Below are 17,011 nucleotides of genomic sequence, written 5' to 3' on the forward strand. Positions count from 1 at the left end.
ATAGGCAGGCTGGGGGAACTCATATTAATGTTAAAAAACCTCATAAAGTGAAATTTTCATGCCATGGGACCTTTAAAGGCGACAATTTTGCACCCCTAGAAGTAAACGGCGGCCAAGTTTAACAACAGAAAAACTATATCAAAACATCCGTTTACAAACCCAAACACAACTCGTGCAGTATTATCTATGCTCAGTACTTCCCAAACACATGCATTTTCTCTGAAAGCCTAAAGTTACCTTACAACACTACTGGTCTGATAAAGTGGATACACGGGGTTATACTGCACGAGTTGTGTCCATTTTCTGATTCACTATGAAGGCATGCAACAATTACAAAGTTTTCTTCACTGAGGGAGGAATTGATATACAAATGATCATTTTGCAGGTGAAGTATTGAAGTGTGTTTTTCACCCTGGATGGACAAGTCCACTTGTAATTCTATTTTCTGAACAGGTAGAAACAATGCATTAATCTGTCCATTCTGCTATTTAGAAAGACAGAACGACAGGCCTGTCTCAATAAGATGAGGACTAGTCTCCAGACTGGCTTAGTGATGCTGCAGATGAGTCTGTGCAAGCCAACACTGTTTAACATTTTGTTATGAGTACAAGAGAGACTGTACTTATAAGATAAGACCATTACAAAAACACAGAGAGTTAGAAGGTGTGTGTCTGAGGTCGATGGGTTCTACAGTAAATCTGTTTGTGGTACCTGAGGAAAAAGACGATTGGACAGAAAAGATGTTTTTAGAGAGATTTTTATAAAATTCAATTTAATTCAGTATAGAGAGCACACAGTTGGTGTTGACTCTTCAGGGGGCTCTGAGGCTGCATTCACACCAAACCCGGCTTTGTGGCAATTAGCGCAGGGTTGTGCGGCGGTGTGAGTCCTTACCGCAGCGGCCTGGGTTTCGATTAGGGTTGGGTACCGAATCCCTGTGCTAATACGGCACCGGTGTAGCCTAGAAATCTAGAAGCACCCTACTGGCAGCAAATTTAATTTGCAGCCAGGGGGGTCTAGGCACTCTCCGTTGGCTTGCGAGCTGGAAAAACCAAACTCTGGTCAGGCCAATCACATCGTGTATAGAGTCGGTGGGTGGGCTTAACATAATGACGGCAGAGTTGCGACGGTTCCGCGTGAATTCCCTGCTACTTGAAAACAAAGAAGATGGCTGCTGCTGCTGGCAAACTGCGGTCTTTGGAATCGGCTCTAACCGCGACTCTGGAAAACTTGGAGTTAAGCTTTTCTTTGAGAAAAGAACAAAGAACGGCACTGAAGTCATTCTTAACAAATGAAGATGTGTTCGGAGTTTTGCCAACCGGATACGGCAAAAGTTTAATCTATCAACTAGCGTTGCTCTGGTTGGTTGGAGCTCTATCCTATTTCGTGCAGAGGGAATTTGAAAGACAACCGTTTATTCCGCCCCTCGGATGGAGCCCTGCCAATGGTGAGTTCCCAGACCCAACATCTTGATGTGGATCTGGCTTGTCAGGCTAGCACTTAACGACCGGTATCTACATAGCAATGCGGATTTCGATGCCTCATTTCAGTGCTACTTAAATGCCTGCGCTTCTCTCCGATGCTCTTAAACAGACTGAACAGGCAGACGTTACATTAATAAATATATGTTGTGTTGATATATTTCTCTACAATGCTGCATGGTAACAAAGTTTTTCCCATAGGCGTCTTCCAGTCTCATCGCCGGTTGTGTGATTGGCCACCACAGCGTGATGTCGGGTTGCCTCTCTCTAAAAGTTTAATTTGTTTAAGGGCTCGTTCAGACTAGAAAGAAAAAAAAGCAATCTGGTGATTTTCCGCAGTGTCATGCCCATTTGACTTTATATTTCACAATTATTGTTTTCCATCAGATCAGTTGTAGATCTCGACATTTCCGACCGCACTTGAAGGCAGCTTCATTCACGGAGAAATAGAGAAAGGAAAGAGATGGAGGGACTGTGCCTTGTTGTTGCAGGAAACGGTCAGCTGTTACACAAACTCCTGGGCAGTTCAGAGCTTGTGTTTGGTGTTTTAAAATGTTCTTGTGGCAGCGATAGAGGCCAAAACCGACTGCCAAGTCTGATTGCCGGTTACATGATTGGCCGCTGCAGCGTGACGTCGGGTTGCATTTCTTCAAAAGTTGAATCCGCCTCGCCACAGGCCGCTGCGTTTTTTTCCGGCTCCCCCCTGTGGCACCCTGCGCTGCAGCCTAAACGTACTACCCCCATTCAAAATAAATGGAAAGACCTGCTTTTTTCGTCGCACCGTCTGAGGACCGACGCAGTCAGTGTGAATGCACACTAAACCTTTCACCGCAGGGCCGCTGCGTTTTTGTTCCAGCATCCCCTGCGGTCCCCACCGCCACAGAATAAACGCACCACCCACATTCAAAGTAATGGGAGGACTGGCGTTTTCACCGCAACACTTGACTTGGTGTGAATGCAGCCTAACTAGGAAACTGCACATCATTGGCAGATAACACGCATCCTTCCATCGTTTCATTTTCTTTCGTTAACCACTTTATCTCATAACCTCACACACACTTCCCTAACGCAGAGCTTTCAAAATTTGCAAAGCCACAGTACTAGAGCAAGGCATTCTGGAAACAGTAGTGCATTGTTGAGTTCCGCCCATAGAACCTGAATGATTGATAGATTCTTTGTGATTCCAACGCTTTCCACATTTTTTCTTAGCTTTTGAGGTCCTTTTGGTCAAAGATGATTTGACTGGCTAAGTAGATGGCGACAGCCCCAAAGATGGCCGAGCAGGCAATATAGGCAGTGACGGACTGTGCGAACTGAACGATCATGCCCATGAAGAGGGTGGGGAAAACCTGAGATAGTAGGAAGGTGCTGTCTAAGATGGCAAAGTCCAAACCAACACCACGTTTCTCATACCCCGAATCAGCTTCGTCCTGTTCGGTGCCACCGGAGCTGTGAGATGAGCCGTTCTGGCTGTGTGGACCCGGGTAGTACTCATGACTGTCCTGGCTTAAGAAGGCATGCCCGTAGGGAGTCCCCGTTTTGTGGTTCACTCCGCCCTCCTCTTCCACAGGAGTCAAATACACAGTGTCCCGCTTGGTTGTAATACCATTTTTATGCACGCTTTTGGTTTTCCTTTTTGGCATATAGACCTGAAAAGAGACAAGAAAAGAGTCAATTTATCAATCATACAGACTTTGTCAACACATTATCATTGTTTATAAAGTTATTAGCAGGGTCACACGGAATCTTTTCCTGCAGATTTCCACAGAAAAAAAAAATTCAAACGTTAACATCTCCACCAACAGCAGAAAAACTGTCATAAATTCCGCAGATTTTTCATTCTGGATCCCCGCTGAAAACTGTAAATAAATCCGCAGATATTTGCTTACCTCTTTGTCCTTGTGGTAGTGGCAGGTGAGTGTGTAGGGCAGAGTCTGCAGTGTGGCGTACGCGTAGCCAGTGAGGGACGCCATTACAGTGACCAAGACCACACTTTTGGACAGGCAGATGACCAAAGCAGAGACCGTGAAGCTCACCATACTGCTCATGTAGACCCACCGCGAGCCAAAATGGCGAACCAAACGACTCATGACCAGGGAGAAGAAGGTTGAGGTAGCACACTGCAGGAACAGGCCCAGACTGCCCATACGGATACCTGAAAGAATAAACAAGTATCTTGTAGTACAACCAGCCAAGCCCATAAAACTCATAGCTTCTCTCAGACACCCTCTGTAGCAGACTGTTAGGATCATTATTTATCAAAGAATGGACAAAATTACTGGAGTTCTCTCAAAGTTCATTTACTTGCAGCAAGTACAGTCAGTTTACAGCATTCAGCATTAGTACACAAAATGACTGAAGATTGTTCACAACAGTGTCTTTTTAAAGCAGCCATATTATGCTCATTTTCAGGTTCATAATTGTATTTTAAGGTTGTACCAGAATAGGTTTACATGGTTTAATTTTCAAAAAACACCATATTTTTGTTGTACTGCACCGCTCTCTCTCACTGCTGCAGATCCTCTTTTCAGCTGGTCTCTGTTTTCGCTACAGAGTGAGACCTCTTTTCTTCTTCTTCTTCTGTACTATCTTTGATTGCACTTGCACATGCCCAGTAGCTCTGATGTAGATCATGTCAGCTAGCTAGCTCCATAGACAGTAAAGTTACAAGGCAGGATTAGCTGGGAGACTTCTAAATGAGGGCGCACATGGAAGTAGTTCTTTTGTAGATTATGGTGAACTTGTGTGTGTTGTAGTAGTGCTTTGCTATTGAGAACGAGGTAGCATGCTAGCGTTAGCATGCTAACGCTAACGCTACGAGCTAATGGTTGAGGTTAGCCTGCTCATTTCGGCTTGTGACGTCACAAGCCGTGCCGATTTTGAACAGCTCACCCAGAGACTGAAGGCAGGACACGTTCAGAAACCGTATCTCACTCTAAACACCATGGATGGATTTTTTTCAAAGTTTGTATGTGTGTGGAATCACCAGAGACACAAAATAACTCCCCAAATCCCAGAAAAAGTGTTTTTTTCATAATATGGGCACTTTAAAGGAGTTGGGAGTCAAGTTAGTTATTCCAGTCCCTCCAGAAAAACGCGATTATGCGATCGCATAATTCAATGCATAATTAGCCAAAGTCCGCATATTTATGCGGGGGCCGCATTTTTTTAAATAAGGCGCTCTTTCACCGCATAAATTGCAGATTTCCGCGCAAAATATGCGGTGCTTGCATGATTTCATAATCCCCGCATTTTCTTTGCAAAAAAGTCACATATATCTTAGCAGAAAGTTGAAAAATGTTGCGTTTACTTCACACAAGAGCAGCCATTTTCCCCTGTTGCCATGGGAACATTATGAAGTGACGTAATTACGCAACGTGAACATCATAGAAAAGCTGCAAACCCCACGATGAAGCCATAAGGAAACCGCAGTTTTTGCAAGTTCCCACAATTTTTGCAATTTCATCACATAAAATTGCATAAATATCCCGCATTTTCCATCACATTTTTTAAGAAAATGTGCTGCATAATCAAGGATTTTTGCCTGCAAAAATCACAAGTTAAAAAGTCATTCGGTTCATGCAATCAGTAGCTTTCTTCTTATCTCTGGTCAGGCCCGGCATCTCCTCCACATTATGCGTTCTGCCCTCAGGGATACATCCTGTGCTCTTTGCAAGGTCACTCAGCTTTCATGATTAACACATGAAAGACAGAAATTCTAAAACAGCAGTTTGGATGCAAATGGTTTAACAAAGAAACTGAAGCAAAACCGCTCTAAGCATAATTTTTCTAACACAGACAAAGCTGTAACGATGACTACCATGTTACAAAACATTGTCCTATTCTGTTGTCAGGACAAAAACAGCCGTTTATCTCGAATTATTTCCTTCTATGGCCACATCTGTGAAAGATGCACAGCATATGCGTAACAACTCTACATCAACTTTAAACTGTGATGCATTAACAGATATTTGGATGAGCTAGAAGCCCCTAATGTTTGCTCAAGCCCATAAACACACAGACACAGATCCGGTTGGGGAGACATTCACAGCGCTCTGCGGCACGGAAAGGCTCTTTGGGATGACTCAGACCTTCGAAGACAGCATTAAAGGTGCTCTAAGCGATGTTTGGTGACGGCACTTCTTGTTGACGTTCGAAGTATTTTCAGACAAAACGAGACTAGCTCGCCCCTCCCTCCTCCTCATCCCGTCCCCTCTCCCTCCCTTCCGTGCTTACACGCACTAACCCCCCCAACCCCTACGCCCAAATCCTTCTTGTCGGTTATTGGCTGGAACGCTGGAAGACAGTTAGTTATGTTTGGTGGTGCAGGTTGGCGCAGTTTGTTTTTGTTGCCGTTTGTGGAGCCTGGGCTGTCTACAGAGACCGCATTTTTTTACAGTGTGTTCAGGGGACAGGCAGCTAGCAGATAGTGAGGAGTTTGCTGTATGTGACAAAAAAATGTTTTAGCCTAAAAAACGTTTGACATCGCTTAGAGCACCTTTAACCTTAGCTCAGGAGTTTTAAACTTTTTTTTAGGCCATGGACCAATCCACATCCACATAAAAGGGCATGAGACTGCAGGGCCCTGTGCACACAGAAATTGAGATGAATCAATGAACTTTAGAATGCCCAATCAAAAGCACCAGACTCCAAACGCAAAAAAAACTTCACACAACAACAACAACAACAACAACAACACAACAATAGATGTGAAGTGGAGGTACTTCTGAAGCTAAACAAGTCATATTTAGCAAGGTCAGTAGTGGTGGATATAAAGCAAGGCTATTACTTATTCAGTGAATGCTATATCCAGAAAAATTACCTAGTTTGTATTAAAAATTTAAACATTTGCTTTTGCAGAATAGCCCAAACATTGCATGACTGAAACCCCCGAAAACAATTAAAGCTGGAGTAGGCAGTTTATTTTTTGCGTCGTGGGGCAGAAATTCTATAATAATCATTCAGCATATTGTTATTCAAGTGATCTGAGAGAAAACTAGACTTCTGCACCTCCTCCTTGGCTCTGTTTTCAGGTTTTAGTAACTATCAAGTGATGGGAGACTTCGGCCAATCACAGGTCATTTCAGAGAGAGAGAGAGAGAGAGAGAGAGAGAGAGAGAGAGAGAGAGAGAGAGAGAGCGTTCCTATTGGCTGTTCTACCAATGCAGATGAGCGTGCAAGTCTCTTTGGTGAAAGTTCTGTTTACCGTGGCCAAAGTCTCAGGGCTGCAGCTAATTCAAGACTAAACTATTAGATAAGATACTTTATTGTCATCCATCTATATACAGTGTCATACTGTCCAGTTATTGTCCAGGGACATTTGCGGTGAAAACTGTCGGGAGAGCTGGATTGCTGGGGTTAGCCTTTAGCCTAGCACGAATACTGGCTTGTTTGCCATGTTTATGTTTTCTCTCACATAACTCCCGATGCTCCTTGTTCGGTAGAGTCTGAAGCCGCGGCACCTGGTAGAGCGCGTGCCTACATATAGAGATTTTCTCCTCTACGCAGCGGCCACGGGTTTGACTCTGACCTGCGGCCCTTTGCTGCATGTCATTCCCCCTCTCTCACCCCTTTCACATCTTCAGCTGTCCTATACAAATAAAGGCCTAAAATGCCCAAAAAATAATCTTAAGAAAAAAAGAATTGCTGCTATATAACAGCATCTGGATGAAATGAATGACTAGTACTCGTACACAGGGTGTGATCTGCCGGGGGGATGGATGAATTATTTATAGAAGTATTTTAAACTAAGTAAAGTGCTGTAACGTGAACAGTCTATAATGCCATAGAACGATAAAATCCGAGTGGCAGTTGCTGGTTGTATTTAGCCGCTACAGAGCTCCGGGACGTCGGCTACCAGCGGAAGTTGTTAGCCGCCAATAGGTGACTGCGAGCCTGCTGCAGGCACCGCCAGATGACCGTCCTTTCAGGGGCCACGTAGTGGAGTTTAGCCAGAAAAAATGAGCATCATGCGGCGATAACAGTTAAGTTTAGACACCAAAACGACTTTGATTGATGAACTGTGGTTAAAATCCCGCGGAACGAACCTCGAATCCTGGGCTAAAGTATTAAGTATTTGCCGCATAGTGAACGCCGCTCTCTGGCTTGAAAGCGCTGTGTTTTATGTTGACTCCACGTTGTGCTATTTCATTTTGAGATTATTGTCCATCGAATATTGAAGTTGATAATTAAGTGTTTTGGCATGGCTGGCCGAGTGGTACTATATCCATGGTATTGGAAGGAGAGTTTAATTATTTTGTGTATTGTGTTGTGACTGAAAGAAATAAACTAAAAGTTTGTTTAGATCGCCAGTACAGTATATAATTATACAAGCATTTGCATTCTCCCTTTGAACTCGGCCTTTAAAACGAAATGCAAAAATGAAAAATTTGATCAAAATAACAGAATGCATTTTGATTACATTTCTGTCAACTATGGGATTTTGTTCGCTGTGGGAAAATTGTTATCCACATATTTATTTCACCCCTTAATTCAATTCAATTTTATTTTTTTCATTTATAGTGCTAATCCATGGAAGCTGGAGTGACGAAATGTCTGGACTGTTATTTATTTGGGCCTGCTATCAGCCTGATCTCTCAGCTTGCTCTAAGTGAATAGTGTGGGTCAGAAGTTCAGCAGCAGAGCAGAGAATCACTTATGTGAAAGGAGTATGTGGATCGTATTACTCCTGGAAAGCAAAGCTGCCGAGCCCACTTTACAAACACTACAGAAGCTAATGAGGACCGAAATTCAAGCCCTCCGAGATATGGGACCGAGCCAGAATGCTACTGTGCAGTATTCTGTAGTACAAGCTTCACAGATACCGGCTTTGCATTAAAAAACCCTTCCCAGTAGAAAAGATCATCACAAAAAGAATAGTTACTGTTAAAAGAATGAAGTAAAAAAAAAAAAAAGTCGATTCAACTACAGACAAAGCAGATGACCCTGATGCAGAGGAACATCTGCAGGAAGAGTGATGCGGTTTAATAACATCCAAGGTGTTTCAGATTAAACAAACGCAGCTCAGACAGACCTCAGAACTGTGTGCTCTGGCCGTCTACCTGACTTGAATGAACATGTTCTTTGTGAGCCGATTCCTTGACATTAATTCCTTGTGTGTGTGACATTCCTCGTGGTCCAGCAAGCACAGGGAGGAGAGACAGAGGGAAAGTAAAAAGTAAACAAAGTAGGGGGGCAGATAGAGGCAGAGAAGGAGGGAGGAGAAAAGAATGTGGATGGAGGGATGAAAATGTCAAATGATAGAGGGAGAATGGTGAGAGAGGAAAGGTTGAGAATGAGGATTATGGGGATGAGAAAACAGGTGGACTGTAGTAGGAAAGGATTGATGAAATTTAGAAGGGAAGCTGAAAAGTACATAGTTATCAATGAGAGATAATGGAAAAGACGGAGAGATGATGTAAGATCGGAAGTCTGGCTGAACAGTTGACAAAAAAAGAGACTTATAACGCTAAACTCAGACATGGCCCACTGTGCTAATACATCTGCAACTTCTCAACATGAACCTCTGCGTGATTCTTCCCCTTTACTGTTCTTTCTCAAACATTGTCTGGTAAAATATACCGAAGAAAAAAGTCTCCCTCTTTCACAAAAACAGATTTGGTCGGGTCTATCTAAAGCTTATATTTCAGTGGAATGATACAGCTAAGCATTTGCGTAGCTATAAAATATAACCATACTACTGTCTAGCAGGATTAGTGACCACTGTGATTTACAGAGCAGGAACAGGAAATTATATAGACTGTGTATTTGTTTGCCATTTTTAAAGTGCAGGGGTGGGAAGTAATACCTGAAATTCCTTGCATTGATTTGAAATTGAAAAGTATACCCAAAGGATGTGTTACTTATTCAGTGGCATAACTACAGTACAGAAAATGTTCACCATCTCATGTAAAGTCTTGCGTCAATGAAGTCAACGGCTTGTCTTTGCTGTATGTGTCCTACACCTTGACAGGAGCCAAAATGAGGGCAGCAGGAAGGCATGTAGGCATGCAAGAACACAGGCTCCGTCTCTCCTCCGCCTGTGCCCGAGGAATGTGAGTGCATCCTGCCCAGCTGTGACAGAGCAGACAGCACAGCCAGGATGGACCCTAAGCCAGTTTATGTGGACAGGTGGTGGAGGTGAAGCCATGATGACCAGGGGTGGGAATCACAGGGTACCTCACGATACGATACATGGCTCCCGATACCGGTAATATCACAATACAGCAATTTTGCGATAATCAATATATAGTCTACAGTATATCCAAGACTTTCCACTTCCGGGGTTTGCTTCGTTGCCAATGAAAATTCCGCCGGATGTCCCTCATTTCAGTTACCTTCTGCTTTCTTTGTGTTGGCATTTTAAATCCGGTGGATTTCTGAGGACTCTGGTTAGCTGCTCCTCAGATCTCTGCAGGGTAAATCCAGACAGCTAGCTAGACTATCTGTCCAATCGGAGTTTTCTGTTGCACGACTAAAACAACTTTTGAACTTACACATGTTCCACCAAAACAAGTTCCTTCCCGAGGCTATTTTGCAGCGGCACCGTGGCTCTGTCCGGTTCTTAGCGTCGCCTGTGATGATTGTGATTGGTTTAAAGCTATAGTGCATAGTTTCTGTCGCCCCCATGAGGAACTCTAAGTAACAAAAAGGTCGGCGCATCCACATGATACAAGCCCCCCCCTCCACGCAGTTGCTAGTAGCCAAGGAGGACACAGAGGATTAAAAAAACATGATGGACTCTTCAGAAGAGGTCATTATCTTCACTCGAATTGCTGCGCACAAAAGTCGCCGGACGCCACAATCTTCTGAACACAACCATACTGAGAAATACAGAGAGAGTTGTGTGGAGCTGATAGTCTTAATTAGCTTTGTAGCAACTCATTTGGCAATGGCTTGAATGTCACAGACGTTTATTAATATCAAAAAGTTACGCACTAAAGCTTTTAAAAAAATGCCAATAAACCAGAGCACGTTTCTCCTTTCCCAGAATGCTGTGTGGACCAGCCAGACCCTCCTCCGCAGGGCTGTGGAGGACAGTCTGGCAAAGCGAGACTAAATCAATATATTGCTAGACAATCCTATAATGACACATCATGATATCGGTCTAACTATGAATACAAAATGCCTGTGTAAAGGTTAAGTGCAGGTTTCTCTCTTTATTCACTGCAAGTACAAACTTGCAAACATAATTCTGCAGCATAAGTTTTTCAGTCTGTAAATTAAAATGACAGAACTATAGAGCAACTATGAGTCCAGACTTTGGACTTAGACGTGACTGGGGCATCTGTTATTTTCATCAAACTGCTGTCAGCCACCCCGTGGAAAACCTCTTCCTCTTCGGCTAGTTAACTTATTATGTTCAAGTTTCCCTCATTCGTGTGTTGAGCGCCAGCTCGAGGAGCCATGAAGTAGCGACGCTGGGAGCAGGGAAATCTATTCAGAGTGTCTTATTTTATTAATTAAAATATCGATATTTGGTGCCAGCGCAAGGATTCTCGTATAGCACGAAGAAGGCCAACGATATATTGGCGTATCGATATTTTGTCCCACCCCTAATGATGACAAAAGATAGGACATGTCTTGAGTCTCACAAGCGCAATGAAAGTTTGTTTAAACTATGCTTTCAGTAATTAAGTTTTTTTCTGGGTGATGTCATATTGTAAACAGTGTTGGAACTAAATCAACACGGAGATATTAATGAAAGCACCATCTCGTAATATGTAGGGTGAATATTGCACATTTAGAAAGAGATTTGTTGAAGACATAAGAAAACGAGCTCACATAACACATTTTCATACTGTATAAAGAGAAAAGCTGACCTTCATCGTATCTTTGCTTGGACACACTTCCTGGTAATGCGCTGGGCACGCCCTCGTACAGGCCTTCCCCCACAAAGTCTGTGTAGAAAAGCATAAAAGACATGACAGCCATCCAGCTGCAGAGCTGAGCCACACACAGCTGCCTCATAACGCGCGGGACGTGGCAGTAGCTCCTGTAGATGGCCGGGGTCATGGACCAGCACGTCCTCAACAGGCACAGCAAGGGTCCCGACTTCAGCAGCCTCAGCTTGCACTTCAGCAGGTAGCAGCATGAGCGCGGCACACCGTATCGGCCGGCCTCTATCGCCACGGCTCCCGACTCCAGTAAAGATCCAGAGCCCGCCATGCCGCTGCTGGCACACAAGGGCTCCTCGGACACCTTCATGGTGATGAGCACACTGGTGATGAAGATGAGGATGAGCAGGGAGAAGAGGCACTCGGCCTGGCCTCCTAGGTAAACGGAGAGCAGGCTGCGACTCCAGTCCAGCGCTGGGAGCAGATAGCCGACGCAGCCTCCCAGGCTGACCATGAAGGAGAACATGGCGAAGGCTTGGCTGCAGTCCTCCTCGTCCCGATACAGGTCCGACAGAAGAGCCTCCAGTGGGGTGAAGCACACCTGTCCACAAAAGTCAAGGAGCCCCACCCCAAGGATAAGGAAGCCCACCTGTAGCAAATGGTAGAACACATGTTAAGTTCTTGTCTTGTGTGCTTTGTTGGTAGATTTCTCCAAAAAAATGACAATCACAAACAATAATAATAATCATAATGATTTAACTAAGGAATAGTAACTTGATCGATGGATTGGCGAAATTTGGAATTGTTTTTTTTCGACATTGTTTTGGGGATTTTGATGATGTTTTCAGTTATAGGGTGGTATGGTTGCATATTGAAAAACAATATATTGAAAACATTTTGATAATGGGTTATTTTGTAATTAAAGATCTAAAAGGTATGGACATTTCAAAAAAAGGGTAGGACCCGTAAAGCATTTGGCTTCCTCCTACTCCCTTTCAGACAAGAGTATTTATTGTAGGAGTATTCATAGTGAACTGTTTTTGTGTCTTCTATTTTAAAGCGTTTTGTTTATTCTTTTGTATGTTGTTCGAAATAAACTATTTATTAATTCATTTGATTCATGAACAGGTATCCTACCTGGAAGGTGCGCCCACCCCAGAAAAGGCGCGCGGCCAGAACGTCAGCGTTGGGAATGATGAATAGTGCCAGAAGGACTCCTGAAGACAGCAGCCAGATAAACGGCCGTCGTCTGCCGTAACTGCTGTTGCAGTGGTCACTGGCTGAGCCAATCAGAGGGATGAACAGCAGGCCGAGCACTGGACCAATCCCTGTGGACAGAACCGGCGGTGACACACAGGAGAAGTCAGAAACAACACTAACAACGTATAGAATATTAGTGGTGTATATTACACGTTTTATCACGATACGATATTATTTCGATTCTTTGGAGAACGGTACAATATTTACTGATATCACAAAGTCTGCTATGATACGATTTCGATTCGATTCAATTCAGGGGCCTGCGACCGACACAAGACAATACATAAGCACATTTAACACAATCAGTTACATTTATATATATTTACAAAAAGAGATTTTACAATTTCTTTAATAAGCTCTTCTAGACATTTAAAAATAATTAAAAACAAACTACTCTTTTTAATAAGTGGGAATAAAAACAAAACTTAAAGTGCTCAAATTATGCTCATTTTCAGGTTCATAATTGTATTTAGAGGTTATATCAGAATAAGTTTACATGGTTTAATTTTCAAAAAACACCATATTTTTGTTGTACTGCACATTGCTGCAGCTCCTCTTTTCACCCTGTGTGTTGAGCTCTCTGTTTTAGCTACAGAGTGAGACATCTCACTTCTGTTCCATCTTTGTTGGGAGTCGCATATGTGCAGTAGCTACAATAGATAGAGCTGTTTGGAGCAGTTTGTGAACAGTGTTTTCTGTTGGAGATGGTAAGTCCCTTTGGGGTGGACTTTGGGCTTTTTCACTTTGTAAACCTATAACATGCACAAAAAGATATATACAAAATAAAGGAAAGGGAAAAAGTCAAAAAGCATAATTTGAGCACTTTAAAGATGGCGATATGTATAGATATTTTCACTTTGTATCGATAATCTCGGATCATTGAGGATTGAATCGATATATCGGTCCAGCTTGATGTATCGTTACATCAATAGAATACCCTATAGAATACTAGGGGTGCATGATTCAGAAAATGTCACGATTCAATTTGATTCGATATCGATTTTTAGGCTCAAGATTTGATTCAAAATCAATTTTCAATTCAAAAACGATTCTCGATTAAAAAAACGATTCACAGTATGTACATTTAGTTACTTTTCCCATGTGATTGCAGTAGACATACAATAAAAAAATGTATAAAAAAAATGAATTGATTTTTGGAATTCTATGATTCGATTTTATATCGGTAAAGCTTGAATCGCGATAGAAATGTGAATCGATTTTTTTGCACACCCCTATAGAATACGTAGAGAAAAAACAGCAAAGACGCAGGGGGTGTGGACAAAGAAGGAAGGAATTCAGACATTTGACAGAACGCATTGGAGGAACATGGTGTTTTCATCACCCTCATCTAATTGGTTAAAAAAGTCCTTAAATTGCACATTGCATTTCCACTGATACTTAGCAAGCAGATTTTCACAATATCCCATGCAAAAAAAAAAACAGGTGTTGATAAAATCTCTGTTCCGTTTTAGTGGCTTGCAACAGCTTCTCTGACTGGTTGACTGGCATTTTTTTTTCAGCCTGTCTTCTACAGGTAATCTCAAGACCTCCATGCTGCTGCCTGACCTACCAGGGGGTGAATTGCATGTACCCCCATCATGGCTGACTGCTGGTGATGGTTCCTACAGATGGCCTGCTGCCTGAAGGTAACCCACCCTGAGCTCATCCTCCACACGTCGTTGGGTCTGGCTAATTAGAACACACCATGGTACACGGGGTGTGGGCTTACAGAACCACATGCAATATTGAAAACGACCCACTCTTGGGGATAGAGTTTGACATTTGAAAAGTACCCTGTGGACTTTTCATTAAAGACAATTTTGTTTACAATCAATGTTTCTCAGGTACTTGTTTACGGCCATATTGTGAATTAATGTCCGTCCTCACACAGAAAATAACAAATCATATGGGGAACTTCTAATCAAAACGTTACCCTATAGCGCCACCACTAGGGGTCAAAAACTCCACAGCAAAGAAGCATGACTGGAATACAACACCTAACCACTTTCTTACAAGTAAAACAAGACACTAAAAAAACACAGAGGAAGGGAGACGACGTGTGTTTTTCTGGTGTCTGAAGAGAAGTCCAAAACCCTTCAAGAAGCAGAAAGACCCAAAGACCGAGAAGGTAAGCAGACGAGCACAGACAAAGAGACAGGCAGGCAATTTGAGAAAGACAGACAAGTCGACTGCAGCCAGGCAGTCAGCCCCTCCACCACATTCCCCTGGCTGCAGCTGTGGAGACCCGTCATAACAATCCTTACCATCTACAGCTGTAGGACTTACTGTCTCACACACACACACACACACACACACACACACACACACTGCTTCCACTCAGTAGTTGCTCACCACACACACACACACACACACACACACACACACACACACCTAACCCACACACCACATATGATCCCACTTAATATAAAATGGATCATATTCCTCAATGTGCTTTGTTACTTAAATATCATATACTTAAATAAAAAGAGTAACCGACACCTCAGTGTTAAAAAAAGAGTGTCTTCTCCACTAACAGAGAGGAAACTAGAGAAAGAAAGTAACAACTGGAGGATGAAGCAGCCAACAAATGGCTATTAGATAAAGTAGAAAGCAGCCATCTGAGAACCTGACACTATCGCTTGGGGAAATTAGCTTTAACCCTCCCAAGACACAATATCTATCTTCATTCAAATAACACTCAGGCACTCCATTATAAAACAGGAGATGAGAATTAGGTTGAGTGCCATTTCCAGATTGGCTTACAGTGCAGGCTGTTAGGGAGGAACTCTACAACTAAATCATTTTTCTTCATATTACCAGCAGCTGTTACAGAATCGGAGGGGTAGAAGTGTAGTATATTGTTTAATTCTTTATACTTGAATAGTCACTTGTGTCATCCACACAGAGCCTTTTGGTTTGGTAGAATTGCATTTATCATCTGCATAGTCACAAGACAATGTTTCAAAGAGCTTTAGTGCTTTAGTGAAGACCATGTGAATGCCATTTGGGCTAGGATAATGCAACTATTCACATTGCGTGTGCACATATATACCGTATGGGTGATGCAAACTGTGTGCACCAAGATGACTGACCTTTTCAAAAAACAACACTGTCTGTCGTCATGTTTGCATGAGGAAGAGTTTTAGTGAATTCTTACAGACTATTATTAGACTGAAAGGTCTGAGCGGCTAAAGCCACAAATGCACATCCAGAGACGAAACTGAATTATACGTTAGCCAGACATAATGGAGCGGTCATGAGCTGCACATTCTCTAGAGTGCTTGTGGTGTGTATCTCCACTGTTGCACAAGGCCACAGAGCAAAATTAGCAACTTGTCATGGCTCTTCCCATAATTCCTGGATATGATGATGCACTTCATTTCAAACAATGTCAGTAAAATGTTTTGTATCTTGTATGTAAAAAAAAAGTGAAAGATAACACGCATTTACCACCCTAGGAATTTACAATGTTCTGTTTGTATCGCTGTCACTGATTTCACCCCTACAGTACACTATGATTTGAGGCTGGAGTTTGTGTGTTGGATTGTATCGGAGACACACGTAGCCTAGCCTGACATCGTCATACTCAGATTCTAGTCAGAATATGAGTCTGATACTGCTCCATTGGGCTGTGATTATGGGGTGTGTTTCAACTGAACCAGGAAAGAAAATGCCTCTGCACTCAATTGGATAGACCTACAACCAATCAGAGCAACGGAGACAGACGTCACAGAAGCTGCAAGTCAAAGGCAGGCTTCGACAGAGCAAAGGCAGAGGTGGCAGTTTCCGTGTCGTGTGGACGGTTGTGGCAATGTGTATACTTTACGTGATCACGGTTCTCTGTTCCTCTTTTAAAATGAATGCGCTGTCGATATCTTCTATAACAGACGTGATGGCGGAATCTACACATCTCAATTCTCCAGCAGCAGCCATCTTTGTTATAAACAAATTCAACCCAAGCGCTCTTTGGTGACGTGGTTGATTACGTTACTGTTGATCATCTGTCCATCATCGTAAAAAGCCTGCCCTGACAATTTGATTGGTCCGAACAGCTCTGGTTCGAGCATAGTTGCTCCACAACGGATGAAGTCCAGAACGAACTTCCCGACCTCAAATGTTGTGGGCGGGGCTAAGTTTGGCTGGCATCCAGGCTAACATAGACCCATTTTTGTCATTTTAGGGAGGGGCAGGAATCTTTGAGGAAGATAGCAGATCAACAGGATATGCCAATGCCACATAGCAGTGGTATACATCATCTGAAAGCTGGGGACTTGAAGATTAATTTGGATGCAACCCAGCTGGATTGTAACACTTTTCTTGTATTAAATTAATTACTAGTTTTATTATTTGTCAATCCACAAGGTAATTGGCAGTTGAAATGTATCTTTCGCAAATCCCCTCTTTTATACACACAGCATACATACACGTATGACG

The 17,011-nt window shown here is 42.9% G+C and overlaps 1 protein-coding gene and 1 long non-coding RNA gene across 3 annotated transcripts in view; one reads left to right on the plus strand and one right to left on the minus strand.

The window, feature by feature from the left end:
- Positions 1–2,337: 2,337 nt before the first annotated feature.
- The window catches only part of slc45a3 (solute carrier family 45 member 3), a 49,674-nt gene continuing 35,000 nt past the window's right edge, over positions 2,338–17,011 (minus strand). For both annotated transcript variants that reach the window (XM_031303842.2, XM_031303843.2), the window contains exons 3-6: positions 12,455–12,645; positions 11,303–11,966; positions 3,371–3,636; positions 2,338–3,130 (exon numbers count right to left, since the gene is read on the minus strand). In XM_031303842.2, the coding sequence (XP_031159702.1) occupies positions 2,687–3,130; positions 3,371–3,636; positions 11,303–11,966; positions 12,455–12,645 (1,565 nt within the window). In that variant the 3' untranslated portion in view covers positions 2,338–2,686. The remainder of the gene's footprint in view (positions 3,131–3,370; positions 3,637–11,302; positions 11,967–12,454; positions 12,646–17,011) is intronic.
- On the plus strand, positions 7,550–15,735 carry LOC116052997. Its single transcript, XR_004105718.2, has 3 exons — positions 7,550–7,698; positions 9,334–9,336; positions 15,724–15,735. It is a non-coding gene; the product is annotated as an uncharacterized LOC116052997 (long non-coding RNA).

The sequence above is a fragment of the Sander lucioperca genome, chromosome 7 (assembly GCF_008315115.2).
Source record: "Sander lucioperca isolate FBNREF2018 chromosome 7, SLUC_FBN_1.2, whole genome shotgun sequence".
NCBI classification, from domain to species: Eukaryota; Metazoa; Chordata; class Actinopteri; order Perciformes; family Percidae; genus Sander; species Sander lucioperca.